At 35.6% G+C, this 23,162-nt stretch overlaps 4 protein-coding genes across 4 annotated transcripts; 1 reads left to right on the top strand and 3 right to left on the bottom strand.

The window, feature by feature from the left end:
- Nucleotides 1-846: 846 nt before the first annotated feature.
- Nucleotides 847-10,695, bottom strand: LOC106135456 (uncharacterized). Its single transcript, XM_013335749.2, has 8 exons — nucleotides 10,684-10,695; nucleotides 9,369-9,699; nucleotides 4,228-4,349; nucleotides 2,706-2,781; nucleotides 2,220-2,308; nucleotides 1,757-1,859; nucleotides 1,315-1,385; nucleotides 847-864 (listed from the first exon to the last, which is right to left on the bottom strand). Exons 1-8 carry the CDS (start codon nucleotides 10,693-10,695, stop codon nucleotides 847-849), a joined length of 822 nt encoding a protein of 273 aa, XP_013191203.2.
- A 2-nt stretch (nucleotides 10,696-10,697) lies between these two features.
- Nucleotides 10,698-13,692, bottom strand: LOC106135526 (gamma-interferon-inducible lysosomal thiol reductase). The gene is made up of 4 exons (XM_013335863.2): nucleotides 13,271-13,692; nucleotides 12,729-12,914; nucleotides 12,242-12,412; nucleotides 10,698-12,149 (listed from the first exon to the last, which is right to left on the bottom strand). Exons 1-4 carry the CDS (start codon nucleotides 13,379-13,381, stop codon nucleotides 11,919-11,921), a joined length of 699 nt encoding a protein of 232 aa, XP_013191317.1. The 5' UTR covers nucleotides 13,382-13,692; the 3' UTR covers nucleotides 10,698-11,918.
- Nucleotides 13,693-14,143: 451 nt separating this feature from the next.
- On the bottom strand, nucleotides 14,144-20,772 carry LOC106135525 (splicing factor 45). Its single transcript, XM_060949964.1, has 7 exons — nucleotides 20,418-20,772; nucleotides 19,445-19,625; nucleotides 19,173-19,285; nucleotides 18,621-18,831; nucleotides 17,987-18,133; nucleotides 14,749-14,834; nucleotides 14,144-14,430 (listed from the first exon to the last, which is right to left on the bottom strand). The coding sequence occupies exons 1-7, from the start codon at nucleotides 20,571-20,573 to the stop codon at nucleotides 14,158-14,160; spliced, it is 1,167 nt and encodes a 388-aa protein (XP_060805947.1). The 5' UTR covers nucleotides 20,574-20,772; the 3' UTR covers nucleotides 14,144-14,157.
- A 632-nt stretch (nucleotides 20,773-21,404) lies between these two features.
- LOC106135421 (uncharacterized) lies at nucleotides 21,405-22,936 on the top strand. Its single transcript, XM_060948752.1, has 3 exons — nucleotides 21,405-21,579; nucleotides 22,503-22,748; nucleotides 22,835-22,936. Exons 1-3 carry the CDS (start codon nucleotides 21,451-21,453, stop codon nucleotides 22,934-22,936), a joined length of 477 nt encoding a protein of 158 aa, XP_060804735.1. The 5' UTR covers nucleotides 21,405-21,450.
- The last annotated feature ends 226 nt before the right edge of the window (nucleotides 22,937-23,162 follow it).

Below are 23,162 nucleotides of genomic sequence, written 5' to 3'. Positions count from 1 at the left end.
TATTTTTTGAAAATATATTCGGCTGATTTAAAGAAAAAAATTATAAACTCCTTATATAATTGTTTACTCTTCTGTAATACTTATAAAACAGCCAATTTTCAAGCCCCAGTTAAGGAAAAATCCCAACAAATAATAAATTTCATAACCTTTGACGGTCAAAACAAACATTCGCGCTAAGCGGTTCATCCGGAAACACGATTTTAAAAACGTCTACTTGGAATGAGAGTTCCTTTGAATTTAATTTTACTAAAGATCACAATTACACGTTTTACAAGATTCGAACTCATTTATTTTCCTCGAACAAATTATTTCTCGTGAAGCAAATTAATTCCCCAGCATTATACTTCTTTCAAGATCTGAATAAATTTGAGCGAGATTTCATAAAAAAATAGACGAGCTGAGGGCCTGCGGCTAACGCAAAATTACGTCTTTATTTAGGAGTACTTACCTAAATATTTTAACAAACTGAAGAATTTTTTTTTTATTTTCACATATATTCTCAATGCAAGATGTTAAAATTCAACTTAAAAAAGTCATAAGTTAATGACCTTTTAATAATTCAACTTTTAGTTGCCCCTTGTGTCATGTTTTATGAATAGAAAAATATTATGCCTGCAATTTCTTCTAAGCTACTTGTTAATGTTATGGCGCAACCCACCCAAAGTATCAAGACATTAGTATTTCAATGCGGGCGGTACATTTGCCCCTTTTTTACGTTTGACGTACTAATTCGTGCATTGAATCAATTAAATCCACGATAGAAAAAAAATTAAAGATGTTTTTGCTTCAAAAATATGTTGTTATTAACTTAAAATTATTATCTTCTCCCGAATCTTAAGTAGCGCCTTAGAACAAAAAGTAGAACTGAAACAAGAAAATAACGTTTTAAAATTCTAAAGACAAAAAAGACCTGAAACGCATGGCTGAAACCATTAAACGGATTTCAATGAGTTGAGCATCAAAAAGTTATGACAGACTTAAAAAAGTTTCTCGAAATTCGTAACATAGATCAAATGTGAACCCAAACCTAAACGTGTGCCTTGGGGTGGCACCCGGCGCCAAAAGAAAATACATAGGACCACTCCAACTCTTTCCTTTGGATTTCATAAGGGATAGGTTTATAAATTTTGGATGATTCTTTAAGGCGATGCGCTAGCAACCTGTCATTACTGGAAGTCAATTCTGTCATAAAGCCAAACAGCTGCACGTGGCCTATCAGTCTCTCCAAGTCTTTGGCTCTGTCTACCCCGCAAGGGATATAGACGTGACTATATATACGCACATGAACCTAAACTAGTAATATTTAAAACTTACATCAGGATCTTTGTCGTAAGAACATTTATGGACATCAAATGCTCTCTGGCATTTATCCTTATCGTTGGTATCTAGAACAGCAATAATAAAAGTTTAAGGAAAGAATAAAAATGCAACCGTAAATAATAGCAAACGTATAAAATTAATAAATGATCAATGATGATAGAAATATGAAATGTCATATATGTTTTAAAACATTATACGGCAGTGACCCCGACAAGTCGAGCAAAATTATTCTTGACCGGAAGATACACTTATATCTGTTAGGTAGGTTAGGCCCACCCAGTTCCATGTTTTACCTTTCACTACCCAAAGGTTGGCTGGAAGAGATTGCTTAGCGATAAAACCGCCTTTGCTCAACATATTCATAATATATGTTTCTACTACATACATCCTATCTATTTTTATAGGCATTAAAGAAATTTGTATAGTTTTGTATTACCTAGATGTTTGCAACCAAATATCATTTTGGACGCCCTTTCAGAATACTCCTCTGGAATAAGACTGACTAACATGTCATAATCTACGGCGTCATCGTCATCAACCTGTGAAAAAACATTAACTAGTTAATTATTAAATAAAGGTATTACTACTACTATTAGTCTTAAATTATTATATTATTGACAAATATTCTTAAAAAATATTCATTCTTGGGAACACGCACAAAAGACGTTGAAAGTGTAAAAAATATTTTCAGTTAAGCAGTCTTAACCAAATGACAAAATAATAGAACTTAATAATAAAATTCCGTTAAAAGAATATATTTGGGTACTGTTTTCAGCTGCAACACTTTGTATGCAAAATAAACAAACTGTATTAAAAATAAATTAGATTCATGTTTGTATCTTATTTCGCTAGCTTCGGCTGAGATGAAGAGATAAATAAACAAAGGATGGATCACTCACGAGGCTCGCTTCTTCCAGTAGGCAAAACATATAGCACTTCAATTTCACGTCTTCTTTAAATATGCCGTTTTCGCAATTCGTTATGTCCTCTGAAAACAATAAAACATTAAAAACCTTAATGCATGTTGAAACAAATTTACAATTATGGAATAATCGGTCAAAATTTTCAGAGAATATTAACCAATTTTCTATAATTATAAGCAAACAAGTAGATGACCGATTCTATTTGGAGGACCACCAAAACTATACAAGTATTTACCACAGCCTTCGTCTCATCTCTTTATCTCTTTACAAAAAAAATCCCTTTAACATGAGAGATAATTTGTTCCGCCAATTCAGTTCAAAAAAAAGTAAAATTTTCGCATTAAAGTTAGTTACTTCTAAAAAGTAGCTATGTATAAAAAGTAGTGTCAGCTAAGCCACCGCGATTGTTTCCAAATACGTTTACAAAGAGAAAATAAAATGTTTCTTGTGACGTGAACTCACCCTCGGCGACCCCGGTCTTGGCGACGCACTCGTTGTGAACATGCTGGATTATTTCTTTGATTTCTTCACTAAAAACCTGGAAATAAACAACAGTATATAGCTAACATCAATACGCAGATACCTCTTTGATCTGAAATATTCGTAGGAAAGGAAAAGTGGTTTATTACGTTGTTACGAGTCAGTAAAAGCGGAAAGTCACAATGTCGTTTCTGAGTTACATTACTACAAGCTATTAGGTACGTTCTTACATACTCGTATTAAGGCGACATGCATCCTCAGTAATATGGTGGGATACAGTAGTGCAACGAATAGTAATTACAGTTTCATACTATGCACTGTTTCATAATAATGTAACTTACATCCATTGTTCAAATTAATTTTATTGTTTTATGTACATAAAAGATTTTTGAGAAAATATGACACGAAATACTTCTTTAATATTTTATTTATGTAGGCTGTGTAAGATCATTACTATTCAGTTACTACTGCGCCTGTCTCTTGATCTACACGCGCTACCTTTGTGAGCACCGTAGGGAAAATAAGTCGTTTTAATATTAAAAACGGGATAACGTTCTCAAAGAAAATATTAAGTCGTGATTCCATTGGGACCCACCCAATGCGCATCAACTTGTATCATAATGTTAAATATTAATTTAAATGGCTTGGTCTATTTCCATCTTACAACGACATGTAGTACATATATTTGTAAAACAGAATGAAGTCTTTATCTGTTACGGGCTTGACAGAGTTAACAGTATTGGAGAGACTTAAAGGCCACGTTCAGCTGACTGGGTAAATAATTGAATTGAGATTAAGATGGTGACCGTCTTACCCGAGAATCTTTTATAATCATAGGTCTCTATAATGAAAACTAGGTACCTATTGCCTGTAGGAAATATCAAAAGTATATAAACTTTTAAAAGTGTTACGTATTGCCACGAAAAAAGAGCCGTTATTACTTTACTTCTAAGTATATTAATAAAAAAAAAAAAACACACAAATGACACGAATCGTGCGATAGTGGAAACAAATGTTTGAGTAGTAACAGCGTTTCGTATTTGCAAGCAACGACTTTGAGCAATAGTTTTGAATGTCGCGCGCGCGTGCTTCCCGCGGCGACATCCATCCATCAACTCCGCGTTAAAACATTTCATAAACTTACGTGTCGCGTGAATTGATGTGCCGGTGTCAACATGTCACAGTCACATCTAAATGATCATGGGGTGACTGTATTTTTTATATTTCTCTAGGGTTCGGGACATGAATGAGAGTGGTGTTTCTAAATTTGAATAATTTAGGGAAAGCTTAAAAAAAACTAAGTGGTTCTAATGATTTTGAAATTGAAGTCTTATTCTAGCTGATAAGATAGCTGAGCAAGCGGTAATATATATATTTAACATTGACTAAAAGAGGATAATGTTGCCATTCCTTTACTTAATTAAAATTAAGTACTTGTATAAGAAACAATCACTATGTCTATAGAAAAAAGTATTTTTGTCATATTTCGAAGTATTTGACTTACAGGCTTATGTTTGGCTCCAGACACGACGGCCAGCGCGGCGAGCACCGGCAGCGTCGCCGTCAACATGGCACCTCGCGGCCCATACGCCGGTGGACGGTGTGGACTAACCCCCATGCACGAGGCTTATATTAGCAACAATACCTCACCTGGACAAGTTTAAATGATATGGCTACAAACGGCACTTGTCTCAAGCTACAATTATCGCATTAACAGCTCATGTTGCACTGCACCACAAAACAGTTAAAGTGCAAAAGTAAAGCTTGTTCTCGAATGAAAGTGAAAAATTTTCAACGAACACCAAACTTTTTCTAATTAAAGATCAAAACGTTAGAATGATAAGCTAGGGAAGTTGGAGCGATAGTTTAGGCTCGACCGCCACAAAGGGAAGATCTTCCGCCAGGTTTGATGTTATGCCTGGGGAACCGCGGCTCCGACTATGATGTACTTATTTGCTTGCGCGATTTAGCATACACGCTGTGATAGGCCTGGTGGCGTGTAACATTTGAGATCTTGCCATTGACTCTTTGCTGCTATTGGTTCAGCGCGTTGTATAGTTACTGTGATTGATTGTTTATTTATTTATCTTTATTATGGAAACAAAGTGATATGGCTGTGACTTATGGCGTAAAGATGTCGCCACATTAGTCAATAATGCAACGAAAACATGAAAAAGAAAATTCTTGCAATAACTATGCAACTAAAATATTATTTTTAAAATTTTATAAATTAACTATAAAATATACATACTGCAAAACATTCAATGTTCACTAGAATATTACCTTCTTATCATAGTTAGCCAAATTTCAGACTCAAATGATGCAATGAATGAATTCATTTGAGCTGAAAATATAATTGTTATCTTTATTTCTTTTTTATCAGTGATTTGTAAATGCAAGCTGTAATCATGAGGCAGAAACTTTGAGGACATGAATGAGTAAGCAGGTACCTAACTGCCGACGGCAGTTAGTTCTAGTCAGCTACATTGTAGTTTGAGTTATTTTTCCTTACAATATGTAAGAAAATACTTTTGATTCAGAAAATTAATGATTCGATCAATATTTATTGATTCAGTAAAATGGTAATTATAAATCATATTTTTTTATCTAACACTAGCTTTTACCCGTAGTTTCGTACGACCGTAAGAAATCCTAGAAATCCTGCTGCGTACCGCCAGTACATATTTTTAACTGTGCACTATCTGTCAGTAGGTATATTGCCAATTCAATTAAACAGAATATCGATTAAGGTGCTTGAAACAAATTTTATCCTATAATTTCAAGTGAACAATATCTGTCAGGAAGCTAAAAAAATCAGAAGGGTGGAGCCGGGCTGAATGAGAGCGACAGTTTTCCCCAAGTCATTTTCCAACCAGTTTCGAACAATCATTCATTGTTTTCGTGCTGAACAATGAGAAGGAGCTTACATGTTTTTGTGCGCCCGTCTCTATTGAGCCGACACAATAATAATTATAAAATTAATGTCATAATTTGCGGTATTCTGCGGCCTCGGCCACAATAAACCGGCGATATCAGACTAATGATTATTAATGGATGTCAGACGGCTTCAAAATTATACGGCATGCACACCAAATAAGACTTTAGAAATTTTCTTTTGCTACTTGTGCCTCTCTCTGGCCAAGTTTTGTTATAGGCACACATATTTTCATTTTACTTGAATATCTACATATAATCACGTCTTTATCCCTTTCAGCAGACAGAACCAAAAATCTATTCAGAATAAGAAAATCAAATAGTTTATTTAGAATAGAATAGATTTATTTTCAAAATTGGAAACAAGATATCACTTATTGACGTCACATCACTTAAATATAATTATAACTACTACCACTTCCAAAGGGCATGTGAGAGGCAGTGGCGGAACAAACTACACTGCAGCATTTCACCGGACGTCAATTTACAAACATAGATCTCTTAAATCTGAATCGTAGACGAATGCACATGTCTACATTAAAAAACATGAATGAATGTAAAGCTAATGATTAATATACTGAAAGGCCACGCTCGAGAATCATCATGTTTAGTTTCATTTGTATTTTAATAAGTAGGATACTATATATACTTATTTAGAACGTCGGTGGTCGAATGGGTAAGGTGTACGCTTAGAATGAGTGATGCGCAGAAAGGCACAGGTTTGAATCCCACCACTGCCAGGTACCAATGACTATTTTTTGGAAGTTATGTACATTAGTTTCAATACTTACCGATACTCTTACGGTGAGGGAAAACATCGTGAGGAAACCTGCACATTCAGGCAACTGGATGTGTAACCATGATCGATCCAATACGGTTTAGGTTCTCCTGCTATGGTTGCCGAGCTCAGATGGAAGTCGCTTCGTGTTAAAACCTGACTCACCCAATTTACGATCTATGGTCAAAGGCATACCCCAGACTCCTCTCTAGAGTGGTGAGGATGCAACTGGGACTAAAACCAGGAGGAAAAAGAATTATATACTTATTATTAAAAAATAAGTGCTTCATACACCAAACCGTTAACTGTATTGCGAAGCTACGTCCTTCGCAATATAGTTGATGACGGAATACATATTGATTGTCGTCTAGGCAATCAAAACTGAAAATAAATATATAGGTATACCTACCGGTACCTATTTCGAATCATTCGATTATTACGCCCATAGGCTTGGCTTGTTCAATCGACATGAAAAATCCATTAGAGTTGTTTGCGTCGGCAATAGGCTGCGAGGCGGCGGCATCAGTGACCGTGCCTAAGCGGATTTGTTGCTTCTCTGTCGGTTGCATCCTTTATGCATATGTGCGTGCGCATTCGCATCGGCGAATACAACGGTTGCCTTTTATTGCAGTGCTATTTTTGCATTCCGTTTCGATGATAGATTTGATAGAGGCATTTTATTTAATTAAGCTTAAATGTGCGTCTTTGAATCTTATCTGTTACGTTATATGCACAAGAGAATTTTTTATTGAATATGTACCTTCTTACCTAGAACATATGTAACGATAAAAGGAATGTGTGTGTTACGTGGCTTCGCTCCCGTATGTCACTCCCGAAAGTATATTTTATGTCTGTGCCAAATTTCGTGAAAATCAGTCCAGTAGTTTTTGAGTTTATAAGTTGCAAACATACTAAAATACTACCATTTAGATTCATTCTTTCTCTTAATAACATGTCAAGTCCTATATGCAATTAAAAAATACACTGTCATTAATTCGTAAAGAAAATTATGAAGATAGTAGAGAGTGAAGAAGGGCAGAGAGACGTCATTACCGCAATCAAAGCATTCCGGGGCAGGGCCCGCAGCCGCAGCATGCCCCCGCGACGTCGAGTGCTCTCGATAAAAATTAAAAACACGTGCAAGCCTGAGGAAAGTTTTAATGAGAGTACACGGCCGCTCTCCAACAGATATAACTGTTCTACCTACAGGAACACGCACTTCAGACGAATAAGTACATCCACCTGGATATTTCGGAATTAGTAACCGGTGAACTCGTTATAACGACGATGTTGTTATGATTTTAGACTTTAGTTAGGTACGGACCGCGTGGTCTGTTAATTGGCGGATTTTGAATGAGTACCTACTATAATTTTAAAACAGACTAACCCATAGAATTTAAAGAATGTAGATGAAAATGATGTTGAAAAATGCCAGAGCATTTTATCTCGAACTTGGTTACACAAAGGCACTTCACAAACAAAGTCATAACTTGAGATGTATTCAAAAACAACTAGGTAGAAATTTAGAAACGAAAGTTGCATTAATGTTTTCGGAAGTTTTTCTTTATTTATTGATTTGTTAGATTCTCTGTCATACAAAATTAAAACCTACTTCCAAAAAAATTAGAATAAATTTCTTGAAGAGGTACGGAGTCTTGATCACGATGTTTGCAATGATGAACAAATCTAATAATAAGATAACGCACGAATTATTCCTCTTGGCAAGGTGCATTCTCGTTTATTTTCGGGCTCTTTTCTGGCAACATAAAAAATCCATTAGATTTGTGCATCGGCATCGAGCCGGGCGGGGCGGAACACTAGGGTGCACGAGATACCATCCCCTGCCGCAGCTGACCGTGCATTACGAAAGCCGATTAACTTCGTCATACGTGATGTTAATACATTACTATTGTTTAAATGCACTAGCGTGACCCAAATTTAAGGTGAAGCCATTCGTTATCCATACAGGCGAACACTGGTACTGTGGGCTTGAGTAACAAAATATTTAGGTAGACTTAAGAGACTACCATAATGTTCACAAAGTTTCATTCAACCGTCTTTATATCAAGCAAAACGAATGCGAAAATGTTAAGGTATATTTATTATCTTGTTATTTTCTTTCTTGTTACTTAGCATCGGTCCCATGAAAAACAACTTTCTATCCCAATAACCCTCTTTCGCAGAGTGCAGTCGGATAAAAATGGGAATAAATTGTGAGGATCTTACAAAACAATAGTTGGAATGGTATACGCGAGAAAAAGCCGGATGCAAATGCCATTCATATTAATTAGCAAAGCGAGACGGAGCTTTTACGAAATTAGACCGTGATTTCAGTGAAGATTTATTGTTGTGTTTCAAATGGTTTTCGGAGCAAAGGTAGCCATTTAGTCGGAGGCAAATTGGTGTTGTCAGAGTAGAGTTTAAATTGAATTGACTGGGCTCTTGTTTGTTTTGGTCAGTGAGTCACGGAAAAGGTGGAAACGTCTAATTTGTAGTGGGACTGCTGGTTGACGAAATGATTAATACTCAAAGGCCACGTAGATTTAACGTTAGTAGGTAAAATAAGTGTTAGTCAATTACTTAAGTGGGTACCACCTAACTATAACTTTTATTTATATAAAAATAATAATTCATATTTGATCTTAAAATTTGAACCAAGATAAAGCGTATTTAGGCTGGAATATATTTATTATTTTATACTTTGTTTTTTATAAAACCAGAAACAAACTTGATCAAGAACGTTACCTATTTAAATATTTGACTTACTGACTTAAGGTCCTATGTCCCCTAGCTGGGGCAGAGGGCATCCACAGTGCGTCGCCATTCCGCTCGGTCTTGAGCTTCGCGTTTTATTTCGGTACAAGTCTTCCCTATATTCTTCTCCTCTGCGATGATTGTCCGCCGCCAGGTCTGTTAAGGGCGGCCACGTTTACACTTTCCTTGGGGATTCCAGTCTAGGGCTTGCCTCGGTATGTCCCTTCGGAGCGTGTGGCCGATCCAGTTCCATTTGCGGCGTTTGATCTGCTGGTCGATCGGAGTCTCACCGCAGCGTTCCCACAGGTCTACGTTGGAGATTTTCTCAGGCCAGTAAACACCGAGAATACGGCGAAGACAGCGGTTAATGACGACTTGGAGACGGTGCGAGATGTCTTTAGTGACCTTCCACGTCTCACACCCATACAGCAAAACGGTTTTCACGTTGGACCGGAATATTTTGAGCTTAACTCTCCTTGTCAGTTTCCGTGATTGCCATACAGGACGGAGCTGTGCGAAGGTTGCTCTTGTTGTTGTTGAAGATTGTAAATTTAAATATTTACAATCTATAAAATATCATAATGATAATTTCAAAATTTCGGCTAGTCTTAAGAGACTTTGTAACATAATTTGGTATTTAATAGATATTTAAATGTATGCTAAATGCTGTACAAATTGACACATTTAAATAAGTAGTCTTAATTCAATTACACTACATACATAAAATCACGCCTTTTTCCCGGAGGGGTAGGCAGAGGCCAAATCCTTCCACTTGCCACGATCTCTGCACACTTCCTTCGCTTAATCCACATTCATAACTCTCTTCATGTAAGCTCGGCGGTTTCGGGTACTCTTGACCTGACCCTTTGCCAGGACGTCCTTATTTTGATCAAGATACATTCGTGTAGGCCTTCCCACTTCGACATTTCCGTCCACACTCTCCTTGTATATCTGCTTAGTCAACCTGCTTTCATTCATCCTCTCCACATGACCAAACCATCTTAACATAGATACCCTTTTCTATTTCTGTTACTACATCTTCTTTCACATCACATTCCCTTATCACGCTACGCCAACAATATCAATTACAAGACGCGTCACCGAATACGTTAATGTGGTCTAGTGTAGTGTAGTACTGAACCTTAGTGTAGCGTAAGTATATTATATATATTATAGACTAAATAGTCACCTCCTTTCACTACACTAGTAATTTCGTAAGTCTAAGTATCTCTCAACTGTATATTTTCCTACACAATAGATGCCAATATCTTCATACATTTGAATCACTAAATCAAGATATGACCAAATTGGTTTCAATAAAAGTAATTGTGTCCATTTTATCTTTTATTTGGCAAGAAAATAGCATACACATATATCCCTTACATAATTGTTTAAGTGCGATGTTTTAAATATACAGGTTGGTCACATAATAACAGTATTTCAGTAACAACACATGTCCTATAGATGAATAAAAAATTGTATAACTGGAAGTACTTGCTGCCTCATTTCAAATTATTAGTATTACTTTTTATTATAAGTTAGTACTTTAATTACACAATTAGATATTCAGCACTAATATTGTAGATATTATTAACAGTCTTTAGTTATCAATCGAGAACTATGTTTTAAAATGAACCCCTTTAATATTATAGTTATCAATAAAAACGGTGCGTGATCTATTCATTGGTATAATCAAACGTGATCGATTTTATCGGAATTTGTATTAATATTGCCTGCAAAATACACTTTAATACAAAGTGCTTGATTGTGCGCTCCATAGCTTAATACTTAAATTTTACCTAATAATATTACATTAATTTTAATTTTATGTGACTTATGTGATAAAAGTAACCACTTAATCTTTGAACAAAGTGAATTTGTACATAATACTGTTTATATAATACTTACTTAATTTTGTTCTAAATATACATATAAAAAAAATATACACAACCAACAAAAATGTTCTTTTTTAAGTCTTTTTTAATAAGTTTTTTTCATTGACTTCAATAAAAACATATAAAATTCTGATTTAGACTTGTTATCAATTGCTTTTTTTGTATGAATATGTTGTATTTTTTTATTGTTTATGAACTTTTTAAACGCGTGAATTCCTAGGGAATTAACCCAGGATTCCATAACTGACTTACCGCGAATATAACACATCTTAATAATATTCAACGAAGCCTCTTCAAAAGAAATCTTGTGACCTAAATTTCGTGACTATAAAATTTTATACACATATTTTATCATATGATTTGCTGAGAATATATTGCTTTGAGCAAGTATGACTCAAATAAATATTGAAAAAAAATTGCTAAAAGAAAGGGACATTTAAACTTAAAATATAATTTGATTGCCCTGTGGTTCCCAGCACCAATACAAAAAAGGATAGGACCACTCCATCTCTTTCCCATGGATGCCGTAAAAGGCGACTAAGGGATAGGCTTACAAACTTAGGATTCTTTTTTAGGCGATGGGCTGTAACTATTTGAATATTAATTCTATCATTAAGCCAAATAGCTGAACATGGGCATTCAGACTTTTCAAGACTGTTGCCTCTGTCTACTCCAAGGGGATATAGACATGATCATATGTACATATGTATGTATATAATTTGAGCTAAGTAATTGTGTCATTGTGACTTTAGAACTACGGTATGTGATTGTCCAAGTAATATTACCTTTTCACAAAATATATGAATGCTTATTTGATTCCCCATTAATAATTTGTCACAAGCAAGGGGGAGGTAAAGGCATGTCAATTAATTTACATACTTCCAGCAGAAAGTTCTTAAGTATGGCCGCTTGATTATCTTTTGATCCATTTAATGTAATAGTTGGTATAAATGTAGGATTAATGGTGTGGGTGTCATCACCATGTTTCTTCAATAATGCTGCTCCACGTTCACCAGTAGCACAATCACTGATAGGATCTGGGTCAATTTTAAACTGGCTTGCACACTGAAACAAATTGATGAGATTACATTGATGAGACACTATGATAAAAATTTACAAATCTCAGTATGCAAATTATTAACATTTTTGATACTTACCCTGTCAAGTGCCGCATCAGCATCCAAATTGTCAAATATCATACACTCGGTGACCTGAACACCTGTAGTCATGTTCACTGCCTCAATTACACAGGCGTGAATTTTGTTTGCATAACATTCCTCCTCCCCATGTTGACATTGGAAGATGTAATGACCCTTTTCTTCTCTGGTCTATAAATACATTTATGATTACATTGTAATGTTAAATCTGTATTCATAAACAATTGTTATGATTCCAAGAAGTGGGAACTGATAAGATTCATAACTAAATTAGTTTGACTGAGTATTGATTTAAATACGTACAAGTTAATATGTTAAATGAATTTTGTATGTATAGAGATACAATAATTCGTTAAATTTAGGTACATACTATTACATAATTTAATTAGATTTAAGTGGGAAAAGCTAGTAAAAACAAAAATGTTACATATAAATTTAAAGGAAATGTTGCCTTCAATATAAATTAACACTATCTTTAAATACTTACTGTAGCTTTGCCATAGGGAACTAAAGCAATTTCCAAGAATTCAGATAGTTTCTCAGTCACAGGTCTTAGGTGCCGAACAAAGAAGTGCTTAGAGTCTGGACACAGTGCCTCATAGTAAACTCTTACTTTCACCTTATCTTGTTTATGTTTATTATACTTGTCATCTTCTAGCTTTTCTATATCAGTCTGAAATATAATTTTCATTTTAATTGTAGAAAAGGAATAAAACCACAAAAAAAATATATTGTTTTCCATTGAATATTTGTAACAATAGATGAATTAAAACAGTTTTTCAGTATCAGATTTACTGCACAGCATTGTATTAGCTAGGTATATTCCATTGATACATTTTCTCTGCTGATCTCCTTTACTGGAAAATAATCAGTAGTTGATGAACCTTATTAACAAGTTAAACTATTTAAAGAGTTGTAAATAACACTTGTTTAATATAAACCACCGAATAAGACTGCAGCCATACTAGGTACGTTCTATAATACAATTTCCTATTATTCAAGAATAATTGTTGAATAACATGTGCTTACCTCAATTATATCAGTAGCCTTCTGTGGTAATAAGCGGAAAAACTGCCACAAAATAAGTGCTACTAGCACTAAAACAACTATCCTATACCGGTTACAAGAATAAAATGCCATTTTAATTCACAAAATCCTTATATTTTAGTAGACAGAACGAAAAATATTGAATTTATATTGCCTTATCCAAACACCTAAATTACTAACTAGGTATCATAAATTCTTATGTTAGATGTATTGAAAAGAGAACCACCTAAATATTTATTAGTTATTTTACATAACGAGTAACATATCTCTCAAAAATTGGAACTCCAATACCTAGGACCTAAATCTTAGCTAAATAAATGTTTCCAAAATCATTCTACTTCCATTCCATCACTGCACTGATTGATTTATGACGGTCAACCATGACAGATCTGTCTGTCATTGTCATTCCTTCTTTTTTTATTATTTTCTTCATTGTCGTGCCCATGAAGCTTCGCTAGCTAGGTCTGGAACAGCCTTAATCGGTTGTGCCCCTGGTGGCCCGTAATAAAGGTTTCGTTTTACTAATTCCATCTTATGGCTCTGAAACTGAATGTGGCCTTTCAGTCTTTTGAAGACTGTTGCCTCTATAGATGAAGACGTAACTTTAAGTATATGTAGGTATATGTAATTACATACTTTGAGGGTACTAAGGTATTATTGTTTCAACTATTTTCTTTTAGGTTAGATATTAATATGTACGAATCCATAATTCCTACTTACTTCGATTACAAGTAAGACTATTGACTACTAGACTCTAAGGACACATAACCTAGAGCCTTGATTGATTGATAAAAAAGGTACATATCTGTATCATTGGGTGTTTCGCTATTACCTATTGAAATAATTACATGCATATTTAAATCTTTGATTTATTCAGTCAGCTTTAACATATTAAATTTCTCTACATCATAAAAACCAGCCTTGACTTGTCTGCCACCAAAAAATCTTCCATTCAAATCAACCACTGCTTTTATAGCACTCTCTATACGCTTGAACTCCACAAATATTCTGACTGCTTCATCAGCAGGGGCATTAGGCAATTCAAAAATCAAAACTTTGATAACATCGCCATATTTTGTGTTACATTCATCTTTAACTTCTGGCTCCAATTCTTCATCAACATCTCCTGGTCCAACCATATTCTAAAAACAAATTTAAATTAAATAAATTATATAATTATAACACAATACATTTATCTATTACCCAAGTACTTACATGTAGAATATGTAGAATAGATAAATAAAAACAATCGAATGTATAAACAATTTTTTCTGATCAGTATCATCTAAATTCGTTTGGTGGGTAGATTTTACTTGAAAGAGTAACAAAAATACATAAATACAAACCGACACCTTTCCCATTAATTATATAAACACAATTGCATATTATAAAAACGGCCAGGAAAATGGGTGTACTCGTATGTAATTAGAAAAGTTATAAACAGATATTAAGATATTTACCCTCAATAATACTACTTTACTTGGAGACTTCATTATCTCTGTTATAGAAGGTTCTTGTTTAGCTTGACTAGAAGAATTAGGAGAATCTGTAACAAAACAGATACATTAGAAAACACTGGCAGCATACGGCAGTTATTCCAATTATATAATGTTACAGATGCACAATATCAGTATCCCTCTCGGGGTAAACAGACAATGGCCACATGTGACCGTGGATGGCAGCTACTCCATCTGACCCCTAAACCCTTTGCAACTATTGAAATAGTTTAACTTGTTTATAGAACCTCAACCTTTGAGCAACCAAACCCATATTGGATAATTATCACTCAGAAGAGAGTCGCTGCCGTGTGGTTCCCGGCACCATTACAAAAGAATAGGACCACTCCATCTCTTTCCCACGGATGTCGTAAGAGCCGACTAAGGGATATACTTGGGATTCCTCTTTAATGTAAATCCCTGCCAATCTAAGGTCTGCCGCGCCGATGGATGCATTGCTAGGGGCGAGCCTAGTCTCGAGCGTGCCACTTCCGCCATGGGGTTGGGCGACCCCCAGGTAATGGCTAGCCTTACCCTGGCATGCGGGGCTCTGCTGGGGCGGACAAAATTTTTCCCTAGCGTCTCGTGGGAATCGCATTATGAACCTTAAAAAGCATATAAATGGCGGCGATGGTGTCCGCACCCCATCACGTCTCGTTCCCGGCGGGAGCGGTATGCGGTCTGCTGAAAGCCGCTTTGCGACGATGAATGTAAGAGGAAGAATGAAGGATAAGATTGAGGAAGTATGCCAGATGATGGATGAAAGACGTTTGGATGTGTTGTGCGTGAATGAAACGAAGCGGAAAGGATGCGACGCGACGCAGCACGGCCCTTACACGGCGTATTGGTCTGCGATTAAAGAAGAAAGCTTGGCTGGATTTGTTAGCAGCAAAAGCTAACTTAAGAATGCAAGAGGTTATAGATGAAGATGTGAATGAAGCACGTAAGGAATATAAGAAAATGAAAGATTTGGTTAAGAAAGCTGTGATTAGAAAGAAAGAAGAGTATAAAGAGGATTTTGATAAAAGGCTATCAGAAGACTTTCAGTCAAATCTGAAAGTATTCTGGAAATCCGTAAGGTCAGCCCGAGGAAATACTATAACCAGAGAGCTGACTAGGATCAGATGCCAGGATGGTAGCGTTGTGAAAGGAGAAGAATGTGTACTAAAGATATGGAAGGACTATTTTGAAAGTTTATTTGAAAAAAAGGAAGGAAATAAGAAAGATTTCTGCTATAGCGAAGAAAAAGAGAATGAGATGGAAGGCGAAATTGAAATGTTCGAAATTGTGTAAGGCTGTTATCGTGCCACTTTACAAAGGAAAAGGGTCACAGCTGGACTGCAAAAATTATCGTGGTATAAGCCTGCTTAGCGTCGTCGGCAAATTGTATGCTAAGGTATTGATTAATAGAGTCAGGAATGAAACTGATGACAAAATATGGGATGCTCAAGCGGGATTTCGAAAGGGAATGGGATGTACTGATCAGGTCTTTTCCTTGCGGTGCATAGCCGAAAAGTTTTTGGCCAAGAGTCAAAAAGTCTATTGCACATTCGTAGATCTGGGAAAGGCCTATGACAGAGTTGAGAGGAATGAATTGTGGTCAGCACTTTCTATGCATGGGGTGAGCAGTCTCTTAATACGAGCACTGAAATCCTTATATGAGGATTCGAGTGCTTGTGTCAGGATAAACGGAGCGCACACTGAGTGGTTTAAGATTGAGAAAGGCGTTAGGCAAGGATGTGTTGCGTCACCGTGGCTGTTCAACCTATTTATGGATAGCTGTTTGACAGATTTGAAAGAGTCTAAAAGTGGATTAAGGATGAATGAGTTACTCGTCAAATGTCTGCTCTATGCCGGCGATCAGGTTATGCTGGCGTCATCGGCGGAGGAGTTACAGGAGATGGTAAACTGTATGCATGAAGCTTTAAAAGAGAAAGGAATGAAAGTGAACGTAAGTAAAACTAAAACACTGGTTTTTGAAATGGAGAAAGAAATGACAGCATGTAATATTTTGATTGGAGGAGAAAAAGTGGAGCAAGTGAAGGAGTTTGTATATCTAGGATCAAAGTTTACATCAGATGGCAAGTATGATAGTGATATTGAAAGGAGAGTGAACGCGGGGAACATGGTGAATGGAGCTTTGCATGCCTTTATGAGCAGTCAGAAACTATCCAAAAAGGCTCGACTGGCTGTGCACAGGGGCGTGTTGGTCCCGACATTAATGTATGGGAGTGAAAGTTGGGTATGGCAAAAGAAGCATGAAGGCAGAATAAATGCAGTGGAAATGAGAGCGTTAAGGAGTATGATGGGTGTGAAATTGAGTGACAGGATAAGGAACAGCGTGATAAGGGAATGTTGTGATGTGAAAGAAGATGTAGTTACAGGAATAGAAAAGGGTATGTTAAGATGGTTCGGTCATGTGGAGAGGATGAATGAAAGCAGGTTGACTAAGCAGATATACAAGGAGAGTGTGGAGGGAAAGGTCGGAGTGGGAAGACCTAGACGAACGTATCTTGATCAAATTAAGGACGTCCTGGTAAAGGGTCAGGTCAAAAGTACCCGAAACCGCCGAGCTTGTATGAAGAGAGTTATGAATGTGGACGAAGCGAAAGAAGTATGCAGAGATCGTGGCAAGTGGAAAGAGGTAGTCTCTGCCTACCCCTCCGGGAAAGAGGCGTGATTTTATGTATGTATGTATGTAGAAGAGAGTCATTGATACGTGGCTGTGGTAGGAATTAAATTTGTGTTTTCATGTGCATCAAGCATTTTAATTGGGTTGGGACCATTGACCACTGTTTATAAAATCATTCAGGATCCAATGCCAATCTAGGATCATGGTCCAAGAAACACCCCAGGCGAAACCTCCTCGCCTCACCTCCAGGTGAAACCCACATGACCCAAGGCCAAAGTAAGCAGCTGGCACACAGTATGTTTTTCTTTACTTTTAATAATACTAATTTACATAACTGAATGAGGCTTTTCAGTCTTTTCACGACTTGGTTCTGTCTACCCCATTAGGGATAAAAAGTGATGATATATGTATGCCTTTTATAAATATATACTTATTGATAATATGTATTGATATATATATATATATATATAAAAGTAGTTGAAAAATCAAATTTTTAAACATATGTAAATTTGTGCTAAGTATAACAAACCATGTGTGCCATGTATGATATCAACAGTAAATAAATTAAACCTGGTCCTGGTGGTGCTGGTACAGCAAATGCAGGAGGCTGCATCACATTACCATCCTTTTCATGTATAATTCTGCCCCCTCGTTTCGAAGTCTTTTCCACTTGTAAAGCCACTGACATACCCTGTTCTTTTTTCCCCAAGCCTTGGCCTTCCTATAATACCAGCAACATTAAACAACATTTTTATGAATATAAAAACAAAAAAGTACTATTTTTATTAGAAGAGTATTATTACACCAACTTGCCAGAATTTAATTTGCTATAAATTCATCAGCTATAATGGTCAACAGGCATAACATGTGTCTCATAATTTCATTTGTCATAATCTAATGATTATGATTATATTATATATTAATATACTATATTAGTCACATGCTAGAAACTTTGATTCCCATAAAGTCAATTTCAATAACATAATTTTTTATCATTATTGTAAGCCTGAAATAACTTAAAAACAATAAAGATATAACTGTTATACTATTCCCAAGAAATGTCGTCTACAAATGTTTTGCCTACCCACCAATGTATATAAAAAACAAGTTTGATAATTTTAGAACACCTGTTGAAGATTCATGTGCAAATGCATAGCTTTCATAGGCGTTTAAATATTTTGATAATAACAGCTGATTTTATAACTTGCCTTGAAACCATATTTGGCCATTATTTTTGCTGCAACAGAACTTGCTCCGTATCCTCCTAATGAGAACCCTGGAGAGGGAGTGGGAACAGGTACTACGGGAGGAGGCGGAGGGGGGGAGGCTGACTCCACCGTAAGTGAAGGAGGTGGGGCAATAGCTGCACCTACAGACCGCTTTGTTATCTCTTCAGCCTCCTCTTCTTCAGGTTGCTGAAAATTATATTTACCATATGTTTCATGTTGCTTCTATATGTATAGCTAGTACCCGTGGTTTTGCCCTTATTACAATTCAGCACCATCTTTGGGGAGCAGTTGTAAGAGTACTGAGGCATGATTTATTTTACAGATTTTGGGGAAAAATTATAATTTATTGGTAAAATATTTTTATCTCTCTCTCTCTCTTGGATGTGAAGGGCAGTAGATATGGGATTATGATTGTACTACAGATTTTGTTTGCATGACATTTTTAATAAATTGGCATGAAATTTTCTGATATGGTATGTTAACTACCTACTTGAAATTTTCTTGAAATATTTAAATTATTTATTTACCATAGGAATAAGAGTTTTTTCTGGAGTGACATCTTCTTCATCCCCAAATCTGCTTTTTCGCTTCCTATCAGACCTATCACTTCCATCAGATTGAAGCCTTTTAGCTTGCATTTCTAAAACAAAATAGCTGAGTGTTAATTGAATCATAACAAGAAAACGAAAACCTACTACTGATTAGTTATATATGGACAAAATTAGACTTGAGGAGACTTGATATGACTTTCATCTCAGTAATTTACTTTTAAATTAAAAAAATGCTTTAAAACACATACCTTTAGCAACTTTTTCATAATCATTTGGCCACATTGGATCATATTCATTTACTACGTTCCAATCAAAATCCCGAACATTTAATGATGCTGTGAGTGTCTTGGGTTGCAGTTTGGGGCTATTTGAATTAGACTCATCATCATCTTTTTGTTTACTTTTTAAATCTATTACTGGTGTCAATACCTGAAATTTCAGGAATATTTTATATTTGCCTCGGCCTCTGCCTCTGTGGCTCAGCGGTAGTACACTTGTCTGTGACACCGGAGGTCCCGGGTTCGAATCCCGGTCAGGGCATGATGAGAAAAGAACTTTTTCTGATTGGCCTGGGTCTTGGATGTTTATCTATATAAGTATTTATTATTATTATAAAATATAGTATTGTTGAGTTAGTATCTCGTAACACAAGTTTCGAACTTACTTCGAGGCTATATATACGGGACAAATTACACTGATTGACAGTGTAATTTGTCCCGTATATATTTATTTATTTATTTCTTTTCTTTTAGTTTAGATTATATTAGTCAAACTGGTTGTTATTTCCAAGATGGGAAGGTATATATTGAGGTGCACCGTTGTATAACTACTTCAGGTGTAACCATTATTCTGAGCATTAGACTGTTTAGAGCTCAGCATCAAAAATAAAAATAGCCATAATGATAGCTAAAGATAAGCATGAGACAGCACCTCTGCACCATAAGACTAGTTTACTGTAAACTCAAACCTATTAAACACTTGAATTTTATCATAATTGTGAATTGTGAATATTTCAAAATGCCATAACAGATCCTACACAAACATTAAATTACATCAAAATCAGTCCAATGGTTCGAAAGTTATTGCGGTACAAACATACATACAAAATATGCGTTTTCGCCCCAAGTTGATTGACTGAGGAAGATGATAGATAGCTGACAATAAACGTGTAAAATACCCAAAAACGTTGTAATAAATGATTGTTATACGTCATTTAGATACCTGTGCAGACCTGCGTGCTGCTTCTCGTTTTGGTTGAGTAACAGCAGCTTTTTTGAGCTGTAACTGTGACTGCAAAAGCTTTATTCCAGAGGACCAACCAGCCACTTTATCAGTGGTCCTCGCTTTAATCGTATCGAGATCGTCATAAAGAGACATTTCTTCTACGAATATAATATCTTGTGTAAATAATTATTTTTCACAGAACTGAAATAAAATTCCCAAAATAAATTATAAATCAAACAAACTATTATTCTCGCTTTAGACAATTTATTTTTGTGATCAAGATCACAACACAAAGTCACAAACTAAATAGAGATCAAGATTTGATTTGACGAAGAAATGACATGACATGAGTTGCCGAATGTTGCCCAACTATCGACAGTTTTACTACCTCGACCTTGAAAATCGTCTACAAAATCGAATGGTCTATCGGTACAATTGATACAATCGGTACTCGAGCTCTCCTGAGTTCCTCTGTTCAAAAATGTTTGTGTCGGTTGCTTTTTAGTAGCCTCGGTGAGTGCTGGGTATCGGAGCAAGCGGTTTCGGGCCACCTTGAGGGGCGATCGAATCGGGGGGCGCAATCCTGAGATGGGAGTGCACCGAGGATTCCCCTCTCTCAAAGAGTTTTTACCACTGCAACATAAAAGCAATGCATGCAGGCTCAAGCCCGATGTTTCCCTCCGTGGTGAACACGGGGATGCAACGAAATCGTTAAAACTGTTTTCGAAGACGCATGTTACACCAAAATATTGCTCATTTAGTAGGAAGATAGAGTGGGATAGGAATATAGGCTACACAGACAATATAAAGTACTTAATGTTTTTAAATCTGTGATTGGCTAGTTACAATAGGCATATTATCAACCTCATTGATGATAAAAAAAGGTATTTAAACTTTTCATAATTGACGTAATTAATTTTTTAACAGACTTTGAAGTCTTCCTCACTCTTGGGAGGGTCTAGATATTCAGGAAATATTTTATCTACAAAATGTGTTAAACAACGTAAATAAAATTTTACAGTTTTATGAAATGGGTACTACAGCTAGCAAAGATACTCGACGACGAATAAGTTTTGATAATAATTTTGTTGTGTCGCCTGTTATAGTACCAAAATCTATCGAAAATGAGGATATTTTAGAACTTCAAAGTTTAACCAAAGCAAGTATACCCAAAAATACTTTTTAATGACAATACAATTACTAACATTACGAAGTAGGTACATAAGTAGGTTCCGAGCAGGAATTTATGTATCCATCTTACAATTCCTATTTGTCTCATTCTCATCATATTTCATTAGGTGGTAACTAAATAGGTACTTAATAACGTCTTTCGCAGAGCAAACAATAACAATTTGTTTTATTAGTATGGTTATTATAAAGAAGAGTGACTGCTGGAAATAAAGTAAATGGGGCATTACATTCCTTTACGAGAAGTAGGAGGGTATCAAAAAATGCCCGATTGGCCGTTCATAATACTGCCTACACATGTTGTAAGGGAGTGAGAGTTGGGTATGGCAGAACAAAATGAAAAAAGAGTAAACGCAGTTGAAATGAGAGCTTTAAAAATTATGTGTGGTGTTAGTTTAAAAGATCGAATAAGAAATATCGATGTAAGAGAAATGTGTAAAGTGAAAGAGGATGTGGTGACTAAAATTGAAAAGAGTATATTTGGACATATCGAGAGGATGGATGAGGAGAGGACAGACTAACAAGAGGAATTTATAAGGCAGATATGACTAAACGTGGCACAGGGCCGGCCAAGTCGAACTTTCAAAGACCAAATTCCGAATGTCTTAAAAAGGGTGATTTTAGGAGTACCCGTAATCGTCGAATATGCGTGAAAAGAGTAATGAGTGTGGAGAAAGCGGGAGATGTCTGTAAGGATCGAAGCAATTGGAAATCCATAGTCTCTGCCTACCCCACTGGGAAAAAGTCGTGATGGTATGTATATGTAGTATGGATTTACAAGATTTATTATAAAATAATATATTATTATAAAGATGTGAGCCGTCGAGTGTTTGATAATTTTTGTTTTTAATTTTATGTTATGTATTTTCTAAACTTTGTAAAATATTCTTGCAGGATGCGAGTGATGATCTATTTCTAAATGAAGCAAACACTATCTCTTTTGACACTCAGGAAATTAATGATGCTGATTATTGGTCTCGCAGAATAGAAAATCTAAAAAAGGAACATCAATCCATTAATAAAATAATTGAAACCGAATATGAAAGGACTGTCGAAAATAATCAAATGTACTCTGACAACCCATCTACCATTCCCGATCGATTGCAAAAAATTAAACCTTGTTTTGATTGGCGAACAAAAGTAATTAAATATTTCAAAGTAAGTAAATACCTACTTACACTACTAGTGGACAAAAAATAACAATGTTTTCTTCGCTAATTTCGCAGATATTGAAATGTTATGAAGATAATCCTCACCAACCTCTGTTATGTTCAGCAGCTGTCCAAGCTTTTAGTCAGTGTGTCAAGTCCTGCAGAATGGAAGATTAAAAGAAATATCTAGTTTTACTTGAGGGTTACAAAATGAATGTTATAAATTTACCTACATTGTACTTATATTTTGGAGACAAATAAAGTGTATTTTTTGTCCACTCTCATATTTAAAGTTCTCTTATTTTTTTGAAACATTCAAATTTTTGTGTCACCCTTTCATAGCTAAACCGCTGGACCGATTTTAATAAAATTAAGAATGAACTTCAAGACAAAAAAAATTCTT

This window comes from Amyelois transitella, chromosome 3 (genome assembly GCF_032362555.1).
Source record: "Amyelois transitella isolate CPQ chromosome 3, ilAmyTran1.1, whole genome shotgun sequence".
NCBI classification, from domain to species: domain Eukaryota; kingdom Metazoa; phylum Arthropoda; class Insecta; order Lepidoptera; family Pyralidae; genus Amyelois; species Amyelois transitella.
The sequence above is the reverse complement of the archived record's forward strand: the minus strand, read 5'-3'. Positions and strand labels throughout refer to the sequence as shown.

Excerpts from the sequence above, each read along its gene's own strand:
- LOC106135421 (XM_060948752.1), top strand. The coding sequence starts at position 21,451 with ATGGGTACTACAGCTAGCAAAGATACTCGACGACGAATAAGTTTTGAT. Across the intron at positions 21,580-22,502 it reads AACTTCAAAGTTTAACCAAA|GATGCGAGTGATGATCTATT; the intron begins GCAAGTATACCC and ends ATATTCTTGCAG. Across the intron at positions 22,749-22,834 it reads GTTTTGATTGGCGAACAAAA|ATATTGAAATGTTATGAAGA; the intron begins GTAATTAAATAT and ends CTAATTTCGCAG.
- LOC106135526 (XM_013335863.2), bottom strand. The coding sequence starts at position 13,381 with ATGGCATTTTATTCTTGTAACCGGTATAGGATAGTTGTTTTAGTGCTA. Across the intron at positions 12,413-12,728 it reads TTCCCTATGGCAAAGCTACA|ACCAGAGAAGAAAAGGGTCA; the intron begins GTAAGTATTTAA and ends ATGTATTTATAG. Across the intron at positions 12,150-12,241 it reads CTGATGCGGCACTTGACAGG|TGTGCAAGCCAGTTTAAAAT; the intron begins GTAAGTATCAAA and ends AATTTGTTTCAG.
- LOC106135525 (XM_060949964.1), bottom strand. The coding sequence starts at position 20,573 with ATGTCTCTTTATGACGATCTCGATACGATTAAAGCGAGGACCACTGAT. Across the intron at positions 19,626-20,417 it reads CAGCACGCAGGTCTGCACAG|GTATTGACACCAGTAATAGA; the intron begins GTATCTAAATGA and ends CTGAAATTTCAG. Across the intron at positions 19,286-19,444 it reads TTATGAAAAAGTTGCTAAAG|AAATGCAAGCTAAAAGGCTT; the intron begins GTATGTGTTTTA and ends ATTTTGTTTTAG.
- LOC106135456 (XM_013335749.2), bottom strand. Across the intron at positions 2,782-4,227 it reads CTGGAGCCAAACATAAGCCT|GTTTTTAGTGAAGAAATCAA; the intron begins GTAAGTCAAATA and ends GTTTATTTCCAG. Across the intron at positions 2,309-2,705 it reads CAAGACCGGGGTCGCCGAGG|AGGACATAACGAATTGCGAA; the intron begins GTGAGTTCACGT and ends TATTGTTTTCAG.